The sequence below is a fragment of the Urocitellus parryii genome, chromosome 13 (assembly GCF_045843805.1).
Source record: "Urocitellus parryii isolate mUroPar1 chromosome 13, mUroPar1.hap1, whole genome shotgun sequence".
Lineage (NCBI taxonomy): Eukaryota > Metazoa > Chordata > Mammalia > Rodentia > Sciuridae > Urocitellus > Urocitellus parryii.
Genome location: NC_135543.1, coordinates 14,154,943 through 14,180,369, shown reverse-complemented (window position 1 = coordinate 14,180,369; position 25,427 = coordinate 14,154,943). Strand labels below are relative to the sequence as shown.

General features: G+C 42.6%; 1 protein-coding gene across 1 annotated transcript; it reads right to left on the bottom strand.

The window, feature by feature from the left end:
• Positions 1-13,791: 13,791 nt before the first annotated feature.
• On the bottom strand, positions 13,792-14,919 carry Rnf152 (ring finger protein 152). The gene has a single exon (XM_026404628.2). The coding sequence runs from the start codon at positions 14,822-14,824 to the stop codon at positions 14,213-14,215; it is 612 nt and encodes a 203-aa protein (XP_026260413.2). The 5' UTR covers positions 14,825-14,919; the 3' UTR covers positions 13,792-14,212.
• Positions 14,920-25,427: the final 10,508 nt, after the last annotated feature.

Below are 25,427 nucleotides of genomic sequence, written 5' to 3'. Positions count from 1 at the left end.
TGTTCAAATCTATGGATTCTGGGAAATGCACACCTGTGGGTGGTCGAAGCCAGAGGGTCGGCAGATCTTGACATCAGTTAATTCTGATTAACAGACAGAGTTGCCCAGCTGATCAGCCTTGGGTATGAACATTTTGAGAAAAGGATATGACTTTATTGCAAGAAGACAGATGAACAAGAACAGCTCATTAAAATGGGTTTGATGGGCAGGAAGGAGAAAGCGAGCTACTCTCCACAGCAAAAGCAAGACTCTAAGTGCAAAAAAATGATGAGACCTGCAAAGAGAGTCCCAACCAAGCCTCATACTCCAAAACTGTCAGTGCACTGAGACCCTGAAGTCCCTGAATGAGCTCAGCAGACAAATCAGACTCATTGAGCAGCAGCCTGTGGGGTGCAATGGTGAGTGCAAAGTAGGGTCCAATGCAGTCTGTTGGAGACAGATGCCAGGCAGGAAGGACAGCAGGTCCTCCTGAGAGTGGCACCTAGCTCCACAAGTCTTGCAGGAAGGCTTCCCTGTCTAACCCCACATTCACTAACTCTGTGGCTCTCCAATATTGACATATTCAGTCTGTCCCATTTTTTTTTCAAGCAAAACACCATTTTTCCATTTTATGTAAACAGAAGTCATCCTGAAATTAATAGCCATCTCCATACAGATCAAAACCACCAGCCACTTTCTCTGTAAAAGGCTAGTGGATCTGGGCTGACACTTCAGAAGGCACAATCATTTTCCTTTGGAGTGAATTTTATCTTTCCCAAGATTGAGGGATGGATGGTATGGAATGAAATTGGGACCATTTCTTGGTTATCCGACATAAAGTTAAGAAGGAAGTATGCAGGCTGGGGTTGTGGCTCAGTGGTAGAGTGCTCGCTTAGCATGCATGAGGCACTGGGTTCGATCCTCAGAACCACATAAAAATAAAGATACTGTGTCCACCTAAAACTAAAAAAATTTAAAAAAAAAAAAAAAGGAGGTATGCCCTGGATGGTGGGTGGGGCTGACATTTAAGAAGGTACTTAACCAACACGCTGTGAGAGATTACATCCTTAAAACACATAAAAACGGACAGGTTCAAAGTAATGTGGGAGGCCAACCTTACGGGGGACTGAGTTACACTCCCCAGCTGGGTGCTGAGGCGCTCAGTCACAGAAATGGGTGTGTCTTGCTACAGCCCATGGGTGAAGCTATGCTCACCTGTTCCTTTGTAATATAACCCCTGCCCTGTTTAGGATAGACTCTTCCATGGAAGTGCCTTGTGTGTGTCCCCTCCTCTTACTGTGCCCTTGGGTGTGGCCTACCCAGGTGTCAGTCAACCTGCTGACAGTGGACATCATGAAGATAGACTCAGCCCCCTGAAACCTGACCCCTTGCCTCATTTGAATAGCTTCTCCTCAATAAAAGGGGTCATCGCGTGCTCTCGCTCTCTCTTCCTGGGGACCCTTAAGGTCAGAGGAGCCATCACAGCGACCCCAAAGAAAAAGGTATTTGTGTCTCTTGTGTGGTTATTTCATGCAGCCCAGTTAGCCCAGTTTAACTGGAGTGACCCCTGAGCCTTTTAGTCTCGAGAACAGAAACCCGGCAAAGTAATTTACATTTCAGGCCATAATGTGTGTGTGTGTGTGTGTGTGTGTGTGTGTGTGTGTGAGAGAGAGAGAGAGAGAGAGAGAGAGAGAGAGAGAGAGTTTTTCATAAACTGGTATAAAAATGGATTGGAATTTATAGAAGCATAGACAGTCCTTATATTGCCCATATATTGCCCATATTTGAAAGTAAATATTACAACTATTGATTTCATTCTGTGAAATTTATTCCTATTAAAATGAAATAGAGGGTGGAGTTGTAGCTCAGTGGTGGAGTACTAGCCTAGCATGTGTGAGGCACTGGCTTCAATTCTCAGCACCACATAAAAACAAATAAAGGCATTGTGTCCATCTACAGCAAAAAAGAAAGAAACAAATAGAAAATTGATTTATTTTAAATGTATGTGTCTTGTTTATGTTCATAAGTTCCTTTTTGTTCACCTAATCCTCTGGGCAGTGGTTCTGAAGTGTGGCTCTCTGCTCACTGGGGTGGAGGTGGGGGCTAAAGGTTCTGCCTAATGGACTGCCCATCAAAAACTTTTTCTTAAATGCCTGAATGAGATCAACCCATTAATAATTGCCTTCATGTTTTGCTAAATTTGGCACTTTTAAAATCAAATTAGTGCTTTTAAAAAATGTTTATGGAGTATAGAGATGGCTCTAATTCAGTATTTTACTAATTCATAGCTTTAGTGACATTGCAAGAATTCTCCTGCACAAGTGCATATGCAAATAGTTGACATTCCCACCATTCGGGGAAAGATACTTATTAGTAGTACTGCTTTGAATTGATCGTGTTTTTTAATTGCTGTTCTTCTTGCTGCTTAATAACAAATTATTGTTGCTTTTGCTCATCATAATCAATTTAGTTTGTTATGGGTTGTTTTTAACCCCACAATATGTAGTAATGAATATTTATGAATTTTTAGGCTATAATTTTCCAAAAGTAGACTCTGATATGCATGCAATGTGTTCAAGTGTGAATCATCCATACCCTTATTGCTAAAGCAGATGTATATATATTCCCCCCATAATTTTCTTATGTGACAACACTTCTTTGGTAATTCATGCAATGCATGACTTTAACTTGCAAATTACTTACAAGATACCATCAAGGTAAATCAAATGCAATTATTCGGTTATTTTATATTTACATGATATTGTTTTGGAATCAAAAAAGCAAACATGAGCTAATGGTTTAATCCTACTCCCCCCAAAAGAAAATGTACGTTTTTTGTTGTTGTTGTTGTTTTCTTTTGTTTGGGGCAAGGCTTTGATGATTGCTTTAGCACAAAAATAAATGGGGAAAAACTGAATAATCATCATTAAACGTCAAGATTCTCCCAACTAAGTTTTAATAGATGTTAATTGACATTCTGAAAATGGTGGATTTTTCTACTTAAATAAATTGAGAGAAAGCAATGTTTATTATGTTCCCTTTTTAGAGATTTGCCAGGCCTTTAGTATATTGTAATTTTTTTTTGGGGGGGGGGGTTTGTTTGATGTTCAATGCTGGGGATCAAACTCAGGGCCTTGCACATATTATACAAGCATTCTATGTTCTTTAGCCCCCCATGATGGTTAATTTTATATGATAATTTGGTTAAATACTGGTCTGAAATGCTGTAAAGATATTTTCTAAATGTAATTAACATTTAAATCAGTAGAATTTGAGTGAAGAAAATCACATTTGGTAGTGTGGGTGAGTCTCACCTAACTAGTCATAAGAAGAAGACAGACTGATCTGCCTTAAGGAAGAGAATTCTTCCGGGAGGCTAGAAGAATTTGAACTCCACCTGCAACGTCATCTCTTTCTTGAGTCTCCAGCTTGCTGACTTATGGCGATTCTGGACTTACACCTCCACAATTTCATAAACCAATTCCTTAAAATCTCCCCCCCCCCCGTTTTCTCCCTCTCTCTCCTCACACACCTGCCCACTGTTTTCTCTAGAGAACACTAGTTAATATACAAAATTAAAGACTCTGCAAAATTCTATAATTTAAAAAACTGTTCAACCCAGTATTTCCCCAGTTTATTTAACCACAAAACACTTTTTTTATATAATATGTTACCTCAAAACAGCTTGGAAAGTGCTGTACCTTCAAGATTTATCTGTAGCCCATGTCAGCAATATTGGACCCTGAGTCTGTTTTATTCAGAAACTAAGAGCACAAGTTTCCACACCTTCTTTCCTTCTGTTCAGGACATGGTCAGAAAGACATAAGATCGTGTTATATAAGGCAAAATGTCCGTTGTGGAGCCGGTTACACAGGCAGTTATGCCTTATGATCTAGTATCTCCCTGTGAAATAGCCCCCATGGCTGCGCTTTAGTAAAACGTTTTTTTTTTTTATGGATGCCTCAGTCTGTTTGGGCTACTATAACAAAATACCACAAACTAGGTGGCTTATAAACAAAACATCTGTTTCTCTCAGTTCTGGATGCTGAGAAGCTTAAGATCAAGGTGCTGGGAGATTCAGTCTCTGGCGAGGGCCCGTCCTGGTTCACAGATGGCACCTTCTCAGTAGCATCCCAACATAGTGGAAGAGGGTGAGGCAGCTTGCGGGGGGTGGGGGGCACTGTATAAGGGCACGAATCCAAGATCTGATCAAAATGTAAATTGGGGGCAGAAGCAAACACTCAGACCAGAGTGGCAGGTAAGTTAGTACTTTCTGTCCCCTGCATGGGGAGGGACCATTGCCATCTTGAACAAGATATACTCTGCATTCCTAGTGCCGGTGATGAGTGGGGGACTCAGGGTGAAGGACAAAAGGATCAAAGGGTGCTTCCTTCTAATTTTCTTCATGATTCCATTTCAACAATCCTCTCTTTGGAGCCAAATCAGAGTGCTTTCCTTACTCTGATCTATCTCTCTCTCTCTCTCTCTCTCTCTCTGGAGATCTTTACCCTTTTAAACTTAAAAATCTATGCCAAGAGCCTGTGAAATGCTCGTGTGTGTACATAAACGGATATGCACACACATGCATACGCACACACAATAACACATCTCTATATTCATTGCTTCAAATAAAGGTAATCAAAACAAATGATCCCAAGCTCTGCAGAATGGAGTGAGGAAGGTTGGGGATATGGGGAACAAGCAGTTTTTGGGGGGGAGTGAGAGAGGTCTAATCCAACTATAGCTGTATCATTTTCTGGGTCAAATAGAATTGTGCTAAAGTTTCGAACCTATAAAAAGAAAAGCAGAGGCTCAGCCTTAATTCCATAACTGGTCCCTTTTCCCCCATCAGCCACTCGCCCAGCCTGACGTCACACAGCCAAGAACAATCACTGGAACGAAAGCCTGAAGAATGCATTGGCAGACAGACAGGCTTTTGTTTCAGGAAACCTGTCCTAGTACTTGGATCATGTGACATGCATGAATGGAGGGCAAGGGTGGCTCGCAGTGACTGCAGGACCTGGTGACACTCTCTACCCCCTCTTCCCCTGCCAGACCTTTCACAGCTGCCAGGTGCTCCTCCTCTGCAGGGCGGGGCCTGGAGGGAAGGGTTCCAGAGCTGGCGCTCCCCTGCCTTCCAACCCGACATCTAGATGCAGAAATCTGTGCCACCCAATAGTGTCATTTGAAGAGGTTGCCAATGTGGGCATCTCCAGGCAGGATGTACCTGCGGGGCTCCCCGGGACCCCTAGGCCTTCATCCTGTCCTCATCAACTACCAGCAAGCTCTAGATGAGACCAGACGCACCATCTGTTCCTAGTTCGGAGAGCTGATCCAGGCATTTACCTGCCCTAAACAGCCTCTGCCTTCTTCAGGTTGATGTCTCTGGCTGAGAGAAAAGTTCAAGTGGGAGCAGTAGATGCAAGAGGGGGGACCCTTACCTACCCCGTCCCATGATGGTCCACCAGGAATATGCAAAATAAATTTCACACTTTCAAAATCTAGAATTCCTAACACAAAGTTTGCTTTTTTAGTACAAGAAGTGGGTGTTGAATCACAGGGACACCTCAGTTTTAAAACGATGGGGACAATTCAAAACCTTTCCAGTCAGAGCCAGAGCATGTTTACACCAGCACCCAGGAATATCAGATCTTTGATAATCCCTTAATGAGGATGAGGTGACCTGTTCAACCGAATTGGAATTTGTTATTGTGATCAGTTATTTAAAATTTTTTTTATCTTTTTTGGCACTGATGGGATGAAACCCAGGGTCTCACACACAGCAGGCTCCACCACTGAGCCACCCCCCAGCTCTGACAAGATGCTTTTTACCAGAGCTCCCAGCCCATCACAGTAGTACACGTGGATAATCCCAACAACTCAGGAGGCTGAGACAGGAGGGCTCAAGTCAGCCTCAGCAACCTAACAAGGCCCTAAGCAAATTAGCCAAGCTCTGCCTCAAAATAAGAAAAGGCTGGGCCAGCAGCTCAGGAGGCTGAGACAGGAGGATTTTGAGTTCAAAGCTCAGCAAAATCAAGGCGCTAAGCAACTCAGTGAGACCCTGTCTCTAAATAACATATAAAATAGGGCTAGGGATGTGGCTCAGTGGTCAAGTGCCCCCGATTTCAATCCCAGTACCCCCCACACATACCAAAGGCTAGGATGTGGCTCAATAACGAAAGGCCTTGGGTTCTTTCCCCAATACTAAAAAAGGACTCCCCAAACACCCTCTGTCCTATTGATGAAAACATTTAAGGAAGGATCTTTCTAGACTCAGAGCCAAGAGATCCGTGAAGTTGTCTTATACACAGCCCAGTGGGAAGTCCACCTGGGGCCGAGGCATGCTGTGTCATTTCTCAACAGTGGAAGATGAAGGGGGGGGGCCCACCAGGAACCAGGAGAACCCCGGGCTGTCAAAACAAGCTGTGGTTTATTCATTACAAACTCTTAAGCTTCTGGGAGGAAGTCACCTCCGCTTGAAATCCTCAGCTCAGGAGCCCCTTGTTGCTCTATTACCCACATTTATTAAAATTCTTCAAGCAATTGATGATAAAAATCCCAGCCAACTGTGTGTGTGTGTGTGTGCGCGCGCGCATGTGTGTTGGGGGGGCGGGGATGGGGAGAGGAGGAAGAGAGCCGCAGAGACAGACAGACAAAAAGATAGGGGAAAAACAATGAGTGAGTCTATTTGAAATCATTTTGAATTTTAATCATAGCAAATGTGTTTTAACAGTAGTCATAAAATCAACATTAGCACATATACAAAGGACAAGACACCAGTTTGGCATACAAAAATACCATATATTAAAATTGGATTCATTGGAAAAACTCAGGACTGGCTAAGACACCATCTATAACAGAGAGAGCAAGCAAGAATGCTTTTAAGACATTCAGATTTATCAACAGCAGCTTGATATCCCCTTTACGAAGTCAATATTTGGCAACATTTGGACAATATTTTCTACGTGGCCCAGCAGCTCATTCATCTGTAGGGCGATTTGGCCCCTTAAAAGAAAAGCTCCTAAAATAAATAATCCACATAATTGTAAATAAAACATGTCAAGGACTGGTTAACAGCCTCCAGGCAGCATTCATCTAGCCATTTGTTATCCAGGGGCCCAGGGAGCCCACCAGCAGAGCTCTCAGAAGGGAAGGTACCCTGGGCAGCAGTGTGACCATCCAGATGGAAACCAGCTTCCACACCTGTGACTGTCAAGTGAGACAAACACGGACAAGTGGTGGAAGGAATGAATATAATAAATGACAACCACCAGAACAGAAACCAAAACAGTCTTCAACCAACTTTCCCAGCAGTAGTAAGATTCTCCAGGAGGTTAAGCTACTCTCGGAAGTAAGATACTCAGGTCAGTGTAGAGCCACAGACTCAGCAATACCTTCCGCAGTTCAGAAGATTTGAGTTTGCACTCAATCAGCCACCAAGTCTAGAGCAGATCTGTACTGTCCAGATCACTGACCACCCAACCTGAGAGTATTGTAGAGGATGACGGGAAAAATGGGGCCTCCCTGGAGCCTCCCATCAGCTGAGCATGGGTTCATCTTCAACTAAAGACAGTGGCAGAGACAGAGAGACAAAAAGATGGGGGGTGGGAGAGACTGAATTCAGAGTCCACGCTATAACGGCAGCTTGTGCTTGACCAAGTTATCCCAGTTGTCCTAAGCTGGTCTCTGCCACGACTGACCTTCAGTGCCCATTTCTTGTTTTGCAGTTATCTATATGACAGATTTTCCCTCCTTTTTTAAGTATTTTCTCCCTCACTGAGCATATCTACCCATCTCTCCATACAGACCCAAGGCCTTCTTTACCTGGCCCAAGGAGGGTCCACTTAACAGCTGGGTTCTCTCCCAGCCAATCCAGCACAGTGTAAGATCACAGCAACTGTCCCCTCACTACTTAGAGATATATCAACTTCTCCTGTAGGGGGAATTTGTCACATCTCTCCCTTTTTACATCCCATGCTCTCTCTCTCCACCATACCCAACCACCTCCTTCTGGATTCTCAAAAAGTAAAAGTCAAATTGAAAACTAAACATCCCTCTTGCTAGATTAACCCGATCACGCACACCTCAGGGAGATTATAGACTTTCCCATGGACTCCTCGCCCCACGTCTCATGGTGATGAATTCAGAACAGTGGTTTGGAAGAACAGGGACAGATAAAAAGAAAAAAAATCCTGCAAAAACAAAGAACAGGCATACCGTGGGAGATCTCAGGAAGCCCCTCGGTACTTGGCTATAATTATTGATTGTCCCTAAAAGTATCATAATATGAATGGTATCAAAACCCTTAGATTAGAATAAAATTCAGTGAACAGGTATTTTCAAGCACCACTACATCATAAGTAAGATTTACACAGTGGGATATCCCAGGCAGTTGACTCCAGAAAAATCAAAATATCATTGGCCAGACAGAGCGAGGAAACTTGTGCAGAAATGGGAGCCACACTGTAGAAGTTCAGGAGCAACGGTGCACCATCCTGACCCTCCAGCAGAGCCAAACGTAAGCTCTCCAAGGGACAGAAATTAAAATGTCCCACTTGCTTATGTCCCTCAGTGATCAATGGCTTTCCAACAAAATAAACGTAGTAGAACCCAACTTTTCAAATATTCTGAGAAGTCTGAAGAGCTTACTCCCAAAGGTAATTGGTTTGACATGAGTGCAGCTGATAGCAATTGTTAAGAAATTAACATCTAAATTCAATACTGTATAATTCACGAATTGGGAAAAATGACTAAGAGTGGTTTTTACTTTATCTCCAATCACAGCTAAACTGTGTATTTGTGTGTGTGTGTAGCAAAATCCAGCAACTGATCATCATTGCTCTTAAAACAGATTGTTTTCAAAAGAGTCAGGAATTAATTTGGTGACCTCATTCTATGGAATTTCTGGTTTGGTAAGGATGACCTTGTGGGTGTTGTTTTACTGAGAATGATGGAAATGTCAAGGAATGGATTCTCCACTGAGGTCAAAGATGACAGATAGATTGGCTGACACTACTGTGTGGGAACAAAATGCTGTCTAGTTAGCAGCATCATTTCTCTAAGCAAAGATGGAAATCACAGTCTTTTGTGTGTCATTTCTCACCCAACAATGACCTTTGGGCTCCCAACTTAAAAGTGTAGAGAATAACTACATTTTGACAAAAATTTAAAAACAAAATTCTAGAGCTGAAAAAAAAAAAGTCTTGCCCACTGGCAAGTTCTAGAATAAAAAAAATATTTTTTTTCCTACATTAAAGCAAATGCATTTGCCTTGCATTACATTTTGCACACAATGAAAATCCAACTAACCAATTTTAACAGATTTTCTTTTTTAATTTTTGGTGGTACTGGACATTGAACCAGGAGTACTCTGGCACTGAGCCACGCCCCAGCTCTTTTCATCTTTGAGATGGAGCCTCCCAGAGTTGTTCAGGGTGGCCTTGAATTTGCAATTATCTGCCTTAGCCTCCCAGGCAGCTGGAATTATAGGCAAGCACCACAGTGCCTGGCTATGAGACAGATTTTCAAATAAAGGAACGGAAACTCTTCAAATCAAAATCTGGACCAGAATAATAGCAGGCTACCAGTAAAAGTCTGATCTTTATATGAAAATATATCTCAAACTCAATTTTCGGTTTCCTTTGACTCACTTTAAAAGCAATTCTAGGGTTAGGGATGTAGTTCAGTGGTGCAGGGCCTGATCCTGGGTTCAATCCCCAGCACCACAAAGAAAAAAGAAAAAAAAAAAAAAAAACAATCAATTCTAGTAGCTTTAATAATCTTCCAGTCTTTAAATTCTGTTGGGCAATGTTTTGGGGGTTTTTTACCCTAAAATAGATTTTTAAAAAGTGACTTTGTGCGAAGCTTCAAATCTTAAATTCTTTTAGTGATAGCTAAAGCAAGAGACACTAAAACACTGCCAAATCCCACTCTAAAAATAGTACCTGCGTTTTCGTCTGGCATTTGACAAATGATGCCTACATATGCCATACCAAATACAATGATAAGCTGGCAGACTTCAAGGGCAACAAAACCATTCTGAACACCAAAAACACGCTTGCTCTTAGATCTCACACCTGACGAACGCAGCAATGAAGTGTGGGTAAGATACTGAAAGTGAAGAAGGATTTCATTAGGCTTATTTTTTTTCCTGTAACATTTATTCTTTGGCCACAAGACCCTAAACACAATTTCACAGGACAGATCATGCACAGCTTGCAAGTCAAACGTTTTTACAGCTACTGTCTAACTACTATTTTTGGACAATAGATTCACATGCAGCTAATGGTCCCAGAAAAAGGGGCTTAATAAAACACTCTTCAAGCTTCACTGATGATTCCTTGGTCCAAAATATCTAATAACCCCAAAGGGCAACCAATAAGTTCTCACTGTTATACTTGGGATCACACACTTCTTAAGCCCAGAAAGGATTTTGTTTTTATTTTTTTGCCAAATGCTTGTTACTAGCCCACAAATTCTCTCTAGTCTGTTAGGAACACCTTGATGCCTTGAGCCAATATGGTAGCCACTAGTCACATGGGGCTCTACTTTAAATTGTTTAAAATTAAATAAAATTTAAAGATATGTTCTTTAGTCATATTATCCCCATTTGAATTGTCTAACAGTCATTGTGGAGAGTGGCTATTTTACTGGACAGCACCCATTATGGAACATTTCCATCATTCCAGAATGTTCCACTGAATGGCACTGATCTAGAAAACTGTAAGGGCTACACCAGTGCACAGCTGAAACTCCAAGAGGCCACTCTGTAAGCCACGCACAATATTAAACTTACTTTTTAAAAGAAAATACCTTAGAGCCTTCTGATCAAAAAATGTGATTGGAACTCAGAACCAATTTGCCTTTGCATCAAAATGTGTGCCCCAAGTCATTGTACAAAATTTTTTCAAAGACAATGCTTTTTGGTGGCATACTTAGCTCTACTAAACATATTAAAGCATTCTCTTGCTTATGTCAAGATCATTAATAAAGATGAAAATACATGCTGCTTATAGTTTTACTATTTACACAACATTCATTGTTCTTTACACATGGGGGTGGACCAATGTTCTGCAATTTTAAAAACTCAGATAATATGGTCAGACAGTTTCTTTTAAATGTCTATCCTCTTCCCTAACCCTAACCTTTTTTTGTTTTCCAGAGAGGTAGCTAACTAAAATGAAGAAACAAACTATAAACCAACACTTTTAAAGCAGTAGTTGAGATAATAAAGGGTCTCCATCAGCCCTGACTAGAAGCTCAGCCAGATAGACATGGCGATGGATCTAGAAAGAAGCAAGAGGGACAGCAATGCACAGTTCTCATTCCCCTTTGCTGCAGAATTACAAGTCTCCACACTCCTCTTTGAGCCGCCCTGGGCTCATCTACAACACGAAACCATCGGAGGCTGTTTTCAGCTCTTCCTGGGCTTTCCAGTTGTGACATTTCACTGGTATGCAACTATGAATTCCGGCCTCTGTGTCCTGGGCTTTTGTCACAAGGGGTGTATAAGTTGTTAGTGTTGTGGGTAAATTCCAGAAGAGACCAGAGTAATGGCTTGCCAAATAACATCAAAACATCATTAAGCCTGGAAAAATTCTATCTGGCAGGCTAAGACATCTCTTTGCCTTTCTCCTCCCTGTCCCCCACTTATGAGCGCGCGCGCGCACACACACACACACACACACACACACACACACACTCAAAAGCACATCCTAATAAGGAGGTGTGCAACCTGCAAGCAGAATCCATTTAAACAATTTAAATAATGTTCTACCTACATCAGTAAGATTTACACACAAAAAATTCCGATTTAGGTGATTATTGTTAAGTTTTAAGGTCAAGAATCTACCAGAGAGCTGATTAATTTTGCACTGCTTAATTGCAGTTCTAGCACAGGATTGTTTGTAAGTAAAAGCTCTGTGGACATTTTTACTTTACAGCTTTGCACTAAGAAACACAGGACACTATCACCACACACATTAGTGTCTATATATAACCTACTAAACAAGTAGAACTCTATCACATACTACACTACAGGTCAGTCATTTCATACTGTACATAAATGTATGCAGATATCGCTCAAAAAATTAATTTGAATATGACATGGCTTAAAATTACAAAGGTAAAGTCCATTTTAAATGCAGCATTTTAAACGCAATATTTCTGTCATTTTTTTCCTCCAAGAGAAATAGAAATTAGGTCAGACATGCATTACAGCAGCCTGGGAGTTTGAGAAATTGACACTACCCCAACAGTATTTTATGTTATGTAATAGTGGATAATATTCAGCTAATATGATACCTAAATTATTAATACAAAATAAATCCTAGATTATTTGTTGTATAATGCCCAATAGCTTGTACAATAAAATGGCATTTTAACCTAATTTCTAGTTTGAGCTTTCAAATACATTTTCTAAAGGTCTTATGACAAATTTGAAAGATCTGAAAAGACCAGAGTTCCTATTTTTATATTGAATTCTCATGCCAATTAGGTGTTAGCTTTGTATTCTAGTTATAAATTTTTGTTTTATTTCACATGAACTCCATCACCTTAGTATGCATATTTTGTGCTGCTTGAAGATAATAGTTAGCATATAAATAAATAAAGTTGTCTTGATCTTACAGGGTTACTTCCTAGCCTTCCTTTTTGGAACCAGTCATTGCTTTTCTGTCTCTATTTCTCCCCACCCCTACCCTTCCCATCATTTTCCGGGAGTCATTTATACCTAAAAACATATATTTGAGTGGAGTTCTTGACACATACCACCACTTGCTTCCTGAATCCCATAAAAGGAATTACAAGAGAACTATAATGTTTACAGCTATTTCTACATGCACACAAACCCAGAGATGAGAATTTATTATTTAATCCAGCAGTTCTTTCGTTATGAACATTTATAAACCATTACACATTTAAGAACACTTACATTAGGAATGTGAATAGTAAGTCTTCCTTGCCATTTCTCTCAATAAAAACATATTTTGAAATACAGATGATTTTCTTGCTTACACCAACAAGAGGAAACTGGAATTCAAAAAGGTCTAATGCTCAAGGAACAGCATCTTTCAAAAAAAATAATTGTGGACGGCCTTTTGAAATGCCCATCAGTTTTGCCATTGCTAACAACAAGTGTGGCTTTTATAATACTCCAGAACTAGGAGAAAAGTCAAACTTTCCGTTACGCTCCATTTGTGCCTTAAAAAATACAGGACTTAAACACAGAGCAGAGGGGTGAGTATTGGGGTGTCGCATAGGGGACGTCTCATTGGGAGGATCGAGGTGCCCACCGTTTCAGATACTTGACTTCTTCAAGCCCACGAGGTCTTAATCCTGGGGTTCTTCTGCAAAGACTCAAAAACCTGAGGTAAATCAAATCACACACACATATACACACAAGTACACAATATTTACATTTTAAATTCTTATTTTGTGAGATGGCTTGAGAAAAACTGGCATACGGGTTTCCTGCGGGATTGGGCATTTCTCCTTATTTCTTGGTTTATTGCTTCCCTGTCGGGCTTCCAGCTTAATAAACACGTAGCAAGCTCTAATCACCAGTGAAGAAAAATGAAGGTACCTGACAAAACACAACACACGGGAGACACTTGTTCACATATTTTCTCCAAAAAAAAAAAAAAAAAAAAAAAAAACCACGACTATCCATTTCACTTATTTTGATTTGGGGTTCCATTCAAAATATATATCTATAAAAAAAAATCTTAGCAACTAAATGAAGACTGGGTTCCATTAAAAAAAAAAAAAAAAAAGCAAAGAAGCCTGCAGTGTATGTCTTCACTGAATTATTTTTTACATGGATTCAAGGTTTAATTCTACTTGTATACACAGCATCTTTATTTTCATCTACCGCATTTAGAGATCACATGGTATGCACATGTAGGCTTTAAGGTCTAAGTAGAGTATGTCTATCTCATAACATGATCTTGAAAACTCCTAAGTCACAGCCCATTTAGTTCATGATTATGAGGATGCATGCAATCATCTTCAAAGCCGTTGCCATCCACACTCAGAACAATTCACCTGGCATCTTGTAGAGACGTCACCTTCCTCCCTTGGCATCTGTCTTCAGGTGAATCAAGTGGCAACCCAGAGGCCAGCGCTCAGCACCAAATGGTCAGTGTCGCCCCCCCATCATCTCGCTGGGATCCCGTCACCAACACCTACTCAACCCCTAAGTTGGCACCCACAAGAGCCTTCCCTGCACCCCGCCTCAGCCACAGGATATCACAGTGAAGCGCTTAGAAATGCAAGACATGTTGTGGAGCACGATGCCCAGGAGGAAGACCAAGACACAGGCCACCAAGATGACAGTGCACACGCCCGACCAGGTGGAGCTTTTCACCACGCCCCGCCTGTCCGGCTCCTCGGCCACCGCCTCCTGCGGAGCCCCGCCTTGCAGCGGCTGCTGTTCCGCAGGGATGGTCACCACGGTGACGGACTTCTGCTGGCTCCCGGGGAGCAGGCGGCAGCCCATGTCTCCGGGCAGCAGTGTGCGCTCCTTGGAGATGGGCAAGGGCAGCATGTAGCACCCATTGCTAGGAAGTTTGATGAAGACCGGAGTGTGCTCGGAGGTGTGCGGAATGGCGATGACGGCCAGGACCTCGGGGTCATCGGGCAGCTGCGACACGGAGAAGCCAGGGGGCAGCTTGGTGATGCCGCGGCACCAGGGGCACCTCACGTCCTTCTGGCTCGTCCTCATCTGCTGCAGGCACACCGAACAGCAGGTGTGTTTGCAATCCAGCAGCTTGGGCCTCCGCCGGGGGCTGTAGTAGTTGAAGCAGATCTGACATTCCAGCAGCGAATCCTGGGACAGCGTCTCCATGGTGGACCGCGAGCAGCAGGGGCAGCGCCAAGACCCAGGGCAAGGAGCCGGTCCTCGGAGGCCTCCACTCTGCCTTTTCAGTGCCGCCGAGGGAGCTCACAGGCATCTAGCATTCGTGGGCGTGTTCATTTCTGAGGGAGATAAACAACGCAAACGAATTAATTCATTCAATAAGTTGTCCATAGAGTTAGAAGATTTACACCACAGCCCTGAGGTCTTGATCCTGGGTTAAATGCATAAAATGTCCCCACAGGTGAGACCATAGGATTCCTGTAGTGCTCAGTGGAAGGTGATGGAACGCTCTCAGGCAGCAAGTCACAACAAATACACCCATCCCCAAAGAAATGCACCTTGGACAGGTGTAGACCATGCACTCTTATTTCACAAAGGAGGAATCTGTTTTTCCATTTTGTGCATTTCAGCACAGCGTGGGTCATTCTAAATGACACTGGAGAAACTCTAGCTTCTGGTGTGTTGATAGCATTTTCTAGAAGTAAACTTCTTTGTTTAGATCCTCCAACCTTCTTTTTCTGCCTCTTCTTACCCTGCTGTAAGTATTAACTGCCAGTCAGGTAACTTCACAAATCTAGGTGCTCCGCAAACCTAGCTAGCTTACCTAGGGAGGACTGTTTCTTTCACGCAGGTAATTAAAATGACGCCAAGGGCTGAAGCACAAAAATGCACTTTTTCATTTTCATCTTTTCCAGAGATAAGATCAATTGGTTTTAAGACACAAAAAGAGAACAAAACACAAAACAACAGAACTAGGGCAGCAGTGACCCTGAAGGCAGTGGAGGTCACAAAGGCACTCTAATTCCAAAGTAGCACTAATATTTTCCAATCAATTCTTCTAATGTAGGTGTTTAGGCCTGCACCAAGAAACATGATTAAAAGCCAAAGCTTTTTTTCTTTTTCTTTTTCTTTTTAAAGCAGTGCTGAGGGTCAAGTTTAGGGCCTTATGCATGCTAAGCCAGTGATCTACTATTTGGCTATACCCCTAGCCCCTAAAAGCAATACTATCCAGCTAGTTGGGAAGTTGAGGCTGGAGAATGGCAAGTTCAAGGCCAGCCTGGGCAACTTAGCAAGACCTTGTCTCACAATATAAAATAAAAAGGGATGGAATGCATGGAATGTAGCTCAGTGATAGAACAAGCCCGTACTGCCCAAAACAAAACAACACGGTGCTATAAAAGAGCTGGAGGACTTGGAGGAATCAGGGATGTCTGAGTGAAAAACCTGGATTATAGATAAGAGTCAGACATGTAAAATCAAAGACAGGCTATTTTCAGGTTAAGAAATCAGCATGAGCAAAGGAAAGAATGTCAGCAATTATAAAATTATTTCTCTTTTCTAGGTGTGACATTGGCTAGGGGATATTTTCTAATCTGAGAATCACTTACAGATGTTCTCTAAGAGTTTTATAGCTTTAGCTCTTCCATCTTTGACAGATGCCTTTGAAAGAAAGTTCTCAGAGAGCCTATGTATAGTCTTCCCTAGACCCAGCCAAACAGCAGACCTCACAGGGAAAGGTGAATGAGCTAATCAGGTATGTCTATACCTCTCCCCACAGACTGGGGACCATAGCCAGACTCAAAGGCCAGGCCAAAGATTTGGGAGTTTATAGTGGGCAATGGGAAAACACCAGAAAGATAAAGAATAGGAGAAGAATCCATTCAAGGCAGAGGCTACTCTGTGTTAGAGGTTAGTAGGATGAGGAGGTGGAAAGTGAGAAGAGGCTTAGGAGGGGTCAGGCAGTGCACTGCTGTTAAGGTCACGGGGGAATAAGTCGAGGTACAGTCTTGACAGGATCATGGTGTCACTGAAAGAATCAGATCATGCAAGGAGGGAGCAGAATCAAGGAACACTTTTTTAAATCTTTTAAAATAGAGGAACTGAGGCAAAGAGGGGCAGAGGAGGCAAGAGAAGGTGCTCAAAGCTGAATGGCCTGGTCTAGTCTGGTCTTTGCAGTCCAGCAGGGTGACCTCTAGCCATAGGTGCAAGAGGAAATCTGCGCAGAGAGCTTAGGAAGGAGGATGTGTAGGATGGCTGCAGTAGGAAATGCAAATGGAAGTAGAGATCCCATGTGTGGATAGGATACCTCTAACTTTATACCCACTAAAATGCTGTGAACCTTGCTCTTATCTCTCCTTAGTGTTAAAGTCTACCGACGGGGATCCAGCCATAACATCACAGATGAGATGGGAAATGAGTATGTGGAGAAGAATTGATCACTTTGAACTATGGAGGAAGAAACAACAAAACTGGAGGGCTTTGGTCTCTGGCACATCCTAACTCTGGCACCAACACAAGTCACCCCACTCATCCAAACCTGCTTCCTCACTGGCCAACCAGGGATGATGGAATCATGGCTGAAGGTCAAGTGACTTCACCTACCATTTGCACAGTGGGCTGTGTGCTTTGCCCAGAGGTGATTCCTGGTCATGTAAGAGCTGCCGTTTTGAACAGCTCAGAGGAGGAAGGCAAGTGTTCCTCTTGGCTCTGCTCCAAGACCTGCCATACCAACATTCTTCAACAAAACCAATGTGTAATTTTATTCATGAATTTACCCTCAAAGTAATGTTCACTTAATTTGTGTTAAGCTCATTTAAAATTAGATTCTACTACTCAATTTCCAACTCTATCCCAGTATGTTCTAGGCCTTATGGTGCAGGCTGAACACAAAAGCAGAATGGGAAACACAGTTCCTATTTTCGATGTTCGGCCACATAAAGCCACTTTGACAGCAGCCTCTGATTTATACACTGATGTGTTCTATATTAAGCAGCCTGAATTGCATTCCAGTTTATTTTCTGGAGCATAATTAGTAGTGATGATGATTAGTTAGGTAAAGAGAAGAAAATTTATGAGGCTATGGCCTGAAGGAAATGATGAATCACTCTTTCTCCTCTTTCATCACAGCCTCGAAAGAAGCAAGTCAACAACTGAAGGAGGGGAGTGGAAACAAGGCCACCGAGGCCGGGGAAGAAATCCAGAGTCCTTTGTCAAGTGTGCTCGACATAAGCCCCTCCTGGAGACTGCCTTAGGAACCCGTGTTTGGTATCGCTTTTCCCCAAGAGCAAAATGGGATATTCAAATAAAATACTCATTAAATTTTAAAAGGAAAGAGTACTTTGATAGAATGTAGATGTATAGGCCAAAATATTGGAACAACTGGAACAAGTTTTAAAATGTCACTTCGATTTATTTTTCAAAAGATCCTAAAGGAAAGATCAAAGGGAAAAATAGTCCCCAAAAATGAGGAACAGTGGCTAAGGAAGGGCATTAAAAAAAAAAAAAAAGTTACAGCTTACAAGGTAGAACTTATTTCCAAACATATCTTCATAAAACACTATTTAGTTACACAAATATTATCCATTACACAGCCCGTGGGTGAGCTGAAGGGTGTGTGTGCTGCCATTGTTTGGGGATCGTGGATATTTGGTGCGTTGGCCACTTTACAACATCAACATGTTTTTATAAAATGAAATTTCTTTTTCTGATCTATAAAACTATATGCATCTTTATAAAGTGTGGGTGTGGTAAAGAGCTTCTGTGAAGGGGCTGGGGATGTGGCTCAAGCGGTAGCACGCTCGCCTGGCATGCGTGCGTCCCGGGTTCGATCCTCAGCACCACATACCAACAAGGATGTTGTGTCCGCCGAGAACTAAAAAATAAATAATAAAAATTCTCTCTCTCTCCTCTCTCACTCTCTCTTAAAAAAAAAAGAGCTTCTGTGAATTTAGTAGGTGGTAAAATAGCAAAGGTCTCCAACAATGAATTTTTATGGTACCAGTTGCTTTCAGAAGTGCAGACTTAGGAGTCTGCAGATAAAAAGGTGATGAAAGAAACAATCCAAATAGGCTTATTCTGCTTGTACTCTTAAGAATCTTCCTACATTCCTTAACCATGGGATTAATTATGAGGCCTACTCGTGGAGCCGTAGCATGATCTGATATCGATTCCATCTGGTGACGTTGGATGGTTCCATCTGATGGTCTGCGCAAGAACCTTAAACTTAATGGTTGTGTTCAAAGTTAAGAGATTATACTCAGCACTTGCTTTTCTTTTTCTATTGAAATAGGGTGACTTGTTGATATAGGCCACTGCTTAATTCTTAAAGAAAATATAAATATTTGAAGTGACATTAAACAAAACAACTATGATTCCATTTCATCTGGTATGTCAGCTGGTAAGACCACTGAGTTACACTGGATCTCACCAAAACTCCAATAAGTGGCAAGAATGAAGATGGCTTGGTGACAGGTGTGTCACCGACTTCGGGTTCTCTGGTAGCGAGAGCAGTCCTTCTGAACACAACTGTCACGTCTGTGCATTGCAAACTTGGTGCAACTGCTGTCCTTGCTCTAATGGAGCCAGGCAGTGGGTGCCTGGATGCCGACAAATCACAACCGAGAATCCCACTGGCCCAAGCTCCAATCTTTGTACTGTTTCCTTCTGTGAGCATTCTGGATTGCTGTATTTGATGAAGCCAAAAATATGGAAAGTGAAAAGAGTCATTTAAATGTCTTGGATGTTAACAATTGAGGAAGTTGCCTGGCCTTGGTAGTAGAGCAGGCAGGATGGGACAGAGAGTAAACTTTGAACAGGAAGAAAGTAAGTGGTTGAACTGGACAGAGAGTAAGTGGTTCAACAGGTAGAAAGCAAGAGACCAGCTACAATGACAAGGTCACTTCAGGGACTCAGCACACAACCAAAGACCTGGCTCAGCCTGGTGACCATCCCTGCCTGTAGGTGCCACAGAGCCAAGGGCATTGTGCCAAAGGGCACACCATGGTGCTTGCCAAATCTGTCACTGAGAAACCTACCTACCAAGCAGCCACAGTCACCAGAGAGATGTTCCTTACTCAGCTTTAGGCATATTTCACTAAAGTTAGCAAAAGATGAATATGTTTGACACAAGTTTGATGTTGCATATTGAAAATCAAAGTATATTGGAATTGAGACAGTTTTAGGAATTTTAGCTATATTTCAGTATTGCAATAAGTGATGATAACCACCTGGTTTGTTTGTTGAACAACCAATAGTATTAGAAACAGGAGATAAGAATAACTCTCAAATAGACAGGTTACCATAAGCAAACTGAGTCTGGACTAGATGGTCTCCCATAAAGTACCTTCTAGTAAAAATACCGCATGATACACTGCCAGGTTTCCAACTGCATGACAGCACTGCTTGGCTGCTTGTTCTATGCTTCTTACATCTGATGGATAATTTACAATATTTTCTATTAATGATCTTGCAAGCATGTGTGTCTACATGAGCTGGAGATTGCACATCTAAACCATTTAAATGGGAGCCAGTTTGCATTAGAAACTTCCTCCTTTATGTCTTTGGTTTAATGAATGCATCTAGCTAGAGCTAACTCACAGAAACAGTCACAGTTTCGATTTTCAGAAACAATAAAAGCAATGTCATGTCTAATCGATGCCCTTCCTGGATCAAGCAAGATGGCCCTATCACCCAAACTTGTTACCAGATGTGGGTGGTCCCACTCTTCCTTCCAAAGACACTCAGTGGCACTGGGCTCATGCAGGAGGCCAAGGTCACTCTGGCAGCCACCAGTCACACTGCTTTGCCTTCACTTGCTCTGTCATCCAGCCATGGCCAAGAAAAGTTGCTGATGGTCATGAAGTAAGGAAGAGCTATAAAAGACTGTCAGAGGATCCGAGGCTCCCCGGACAGAGGGAGTGATAAAAGATGCATCAGACAGAGCAAATGAAAAATAGCCAGCACCCTGACTGCTAGAACCCTGAGCGGAGTTGGAGTGACAGACAAATCAGGCACACCGGAAAGCCAAAAAGATGGAATACAAAAACCACAAGTCTTACCGATAGTCGATGGTCGATGATCGGACACCAACTAAGGTAAAACGCGCAGAGGTAGGGACACAAATATTTACTGGGAACCCACCATGTGCCAAGCATTAGTCAAGATAGTGGGGATGCTGTGGCAAACCGGAGTCCCTGCCCTCAATCAGCCTGGACATACATCCTGGAGGGAAGAATTCTATCAAAAGATCCACAGGAAAGAGGGAAGGGTAGGCAAAGCCCTGACCAGAGACTCTCCTTCAACTGATCACGTGTATACAATGGTCACATAAAGGGACTGGCCAGAACCACTATGCAAAGAACTGTCACTGCTTGTCAGAGCCAGAAAGGACCCTGGACCCCCAGGGGCCACAAGCTGGCCCACTGTTCTTTCTACTCCAGAGCCACTGGAGAGCCAAGACACTGGCATTTCCTCTACTTGGTCAGCATCACTGCTGACATGATCAGCATCACTCCAGGTTGCAAGGCTGCTCTGAGCCCACAGGCCCAAGGATGCAGGAGTCTGGGGTACACGTCAAGGCAAGGTGTGAGGACAGCCCAAGTCCCAGGATGCACGTTAAGCCATCGATGGAGGTTAAGTCCATGACAAGGGCTGCAAGACCTCCTGGGGCAAGCCTCTCTCTGCTGCCCACCTTGGTGGCCCCTACTCTTCATGAGAGGATACGGGGACCTCCAAAGGCCACAAACTTCCTGTATGTAAATTTATACTTGTATAAAGTAAACCATCCATGTGGTTGGCATTCCCAACTCCTAATTTTTTATCCAACTATAAATTCCAGAAAAAATGGAAATGACAATCAATATGCTAGCATGCTGTGCTCTAAGTTCTAATGTTCAGAAGGTCAGGTGTGTGAAAGGTGTTTTCATCTTATGGTGGGTTTATTGAGACATAGCCCACTGTAAGCCGAGGAGCATGCATACTCAACTGTGCCAAAATGAGAAAGCAAGTCACAGGTGATGTCCAGGGACCAGAAGGGCTGGCTGTGTTCTGCAGAGTCGCTCAGAACTCAGAGCTGGGGTGAAGATTAAGCTGAAGGCACTTGAGAGTCAATAGATGTGGAAAGAAGCCTTGTTGGAGTTTCCCTTGTCTGACTAACAGCTGAAACTTCTGAGAAATCAGGCTGCCATAAATTTCCACTGCAGGGCAAGTCTACCCCCAGGAGACAGATCAAGGGTAAACATGCTATAAATCCCTCTGGGGGAGTTTCATGCCCAGGAAGAAGACAGCACAGCCATACATTATCACACACACGCTTATCTCTCATTTGTGCACCTAGAAACCCATCTGTCTTTCCTAAATATATCTAATTGTCCTCCCCTACAAGCCTTTTCTCTCTCTTTCCTTTTCCCTACTAAACTAGGTATTTAATTCCCCTGTCCCAGGCAACCCTTTGAGTTTCTCATGACTGAGCACATGTTGCATGCCTAAATAAACATTTTCTTGTATAATCTGTTTTTTTTAATCACTTTAATTCACAAAGACACTAAACCTAAGACTGTATAAGAACTTTTTTTCTTTCCTCCCTGCAATTCCAATAGAACTATGTTTACAAAAACAGGTCCTAGATCTAACATCATTTCCCACTCATCCTTCCCCTGTTCCTTAGATTCAGTATATTACTCTGGACATATCTACCCCCAAATCAATTCATTCTAACAATAGTTACCTGAGTTTCATGACAAACTACAAAACCCAGAGTATTCTCATAATTATTTTGCATTCTATTTTGGAGATAACAAAGCTTACAGATGCAACATTACAATTTTACAAATGCAACATTTTTTAAGAGACCATTTCTAGAAAATAGGAAAGACAGTTGAGCAAAGAACATTAACAATGACCATCATTCTCCTATCCCACTGTATTGAGTCTTCCAGAGACCGTACCGATAGGATATGTGGACAGATATATGAGAGGGAAGTTATTAGGGAATTGGTTCATGACATTCTGGTGGCTGAGAAGTCCCACGACAGGCCACCTGCAGGCTAGAGACCCTGGGATGCTGGTAGCATGGCTCAATGTAAGTCCTAGGGCCTGAGAACCCAGGTTGTTGGTGATGTAAGTCCTACGGTCCAAAGGCCAGGGAGCCTGGACTTCTGATGAGTTAGGCTGGAGAAGAGTGTGTTCCAGAGCCGGAGAATGGGAGGGGGTGGGAACAATTCACCTGCCTGCGTTCTATCCGGGCTACTGGCCAAAAGGATGATGCCCGCTTCACTGAGGGCAGGCTGCCCCACTACTCCACAGACTCCTGCTATCCTCCTCTGGAAATGCCCTCAGAGACACACCTAAAATAACGCTTACCAAATTTCTACATATTCCTTAACCCAGTCAAGTTGACACCTAAAACCAACCACCACACCCACCAACAGCAAAACTAATACCATTAGTGAGAAAACAGACACAACTGCAAACTTCATATTCAGAAATGCAAATTTATTACTTGAACAAAATGGGGAATAATAGAAAAGTCATTATGATAGCTTCAGATTAAAAGGCAACTCCCCATGTGATGGAATTTCACAAAGACATGACAAATTCCTCCACAGGCGGACACAATTCCTGGTCCCTTTGCAGTTCTGGTACTCTGCAGCCATCATGTAGCTGAACAAATCTAGATTCGTCCAGGTTCATCTCAGCTCTACACAGCAGTATCTTATGTGGGTCCACCTTTACGATCTTCCCTAATAACTTACCTCTCATGTATCTGTAGCTGCGACTCTGGAGAACTCCATGACATGGACTGTCCCTGAAAGCTCGTGTGTTAAAGGCTTCATTGCCAATACAGCCATCATCAGAGTTGGGGACTTGGGGAAGCAATTGGATTATGAGGACTGACCTCATGGGGGGTTAACCCACTGAGGAATTCACAGCTTACTGGATTATTGGGAAGTGATGGAAACTATAGGAGGTAGAACAGGTTGGAGGAAGTAGGACCTTGGGGGCATGCTCTTGGGGACTATATCTTGTCCCCAGTCCTTTCCTGCTCTTTCTTGTAATTTCCCTGCCCTCATGAAGGAAGTAGCGTTGCTGTGTCCCACCCCCTCCACCATGGTGTTCTGCCCCACCACAGGCCCACAGCAAAGGGGTCAAGTGACTATGGACTGAAACCACGAGCAAAGTCAATCTCTCCTCCTCTAAGTTGAATTTCTCAGATATTTTGTCATAACAACAAAAAGCTGACCCCCACAGAATAACCCAATGGGACAATGTGTAAACTCCCCAACACACTGAGCACTCCTTCAAAGTGCTAAGGAACATGTCTGATTTATGACAAGTAGAGCTCCACTCATTTGAGGTACCCTGGGGTAGAAGGAGATGCAGGGAGGGAAAGTCTCAGTTCAATTAAAAAACAGCCAGGTGCAGTGCCCATGCCTGTGATCCCACTGACTCAGAGGCTGCAGCAGGATGGTTACAAGTTAGAGCCCACTGTGGGCAATTTAGTGAGACCCTGTCTCAAGATAAAATAAATAATAATAATAATAATAGGCTATGGATGTAGCTCAATGGCAGAGCACTTACCTAGTATACGCAAAGCCCTGGATTCAATCCCCATTACTTCAAAAATAAAACAAAACAAAACACTCCTCCCCTACACAAAAAGCAAAACCCATCCACTTAATTGTTGAGACTCATTTACTTTCACCCATTAATTGTGTGTGTGTGTGTGTGTGTGTGTGTGTGGGTTTTCCTTCATGTTAACCAAAGAACATTCTATATTAAACAGTCGAAGAGAATGACAAATTAAACACCTGGTAGGTTTTACAGATATCTCTTTAAATAAGCCTATTCAAAAGCCATTCTTAAGATTATTTTCTTTGAGTGGAGAGTGTTTATTGCTGCAATCTCCTTACCTACCCTCAATATCGGTGATTCATCGCACGAGTTAAGACTCACACTGAAGTTGCAAAGAATTCCTAAAGGCATCAGTACTAAAATTAAGCACCTCGGGGAGTCAGCTGTCAGTTCGCTCATTACTTCTGCTTTTTCTTACTTCCAGCTGCAGTAACTCAATGAGGGTTGATTTTCCATTTAGGCAAAGTAAGAAGGAAAGAAAAAAGTACAAACCTCAAAACTAGATATTGAACAGTGGTACAAACAAATGCCATCCACCATTAATTCATCTTTCCTGACAATAAATCCAAAAGATTTTCTCTTTTTGCTTTCATAAATGAAATTTAAGTCAGCCCTGACAAAGTTTATCAACAATAAAAAATACATATTTTAAGTACAGAGTTCAACGAGTTTTGACAAATACTCACCTGGATAACCCTACACCAGTCAAGATTTTCCACCATCCCAAAACATTCCCTGGGCCCTGGCTAGTCCACCCATCCTTCCTGCCCTGCCCCCTGCCCCTCATGGACACTTGTCTGTTCCACCTTTGCATTTTTTATATTTAAAACCAACCCATAGGATTGGCTTAGGGGGGAATGGTAATATTCTTGTGTACTTCTTAGGTGTCCTAGCACCACGTTTTTGGAAATAGTCAAGTTCACATTCATGTTTCCCAGAGAAAACCTAGAGTAACAAATAACTTATAGCTTATACTACAATATGATTCATAAATTCATTCAAATAGGTATATCCTTCTAGGTCTAGGGGATATAAAGAGGAAAAGGTGGGGCCCTGCCTTGCTAAGTCCAGTTGGGAATACGGGCAACCAGGCCAGACACAGGGACAACCACAGCACAGAGTGACTGGGCTTCAGGCAGGAGCGGCAGGTGAACGAGGTGTGATTGGGGAAACCAAGAAA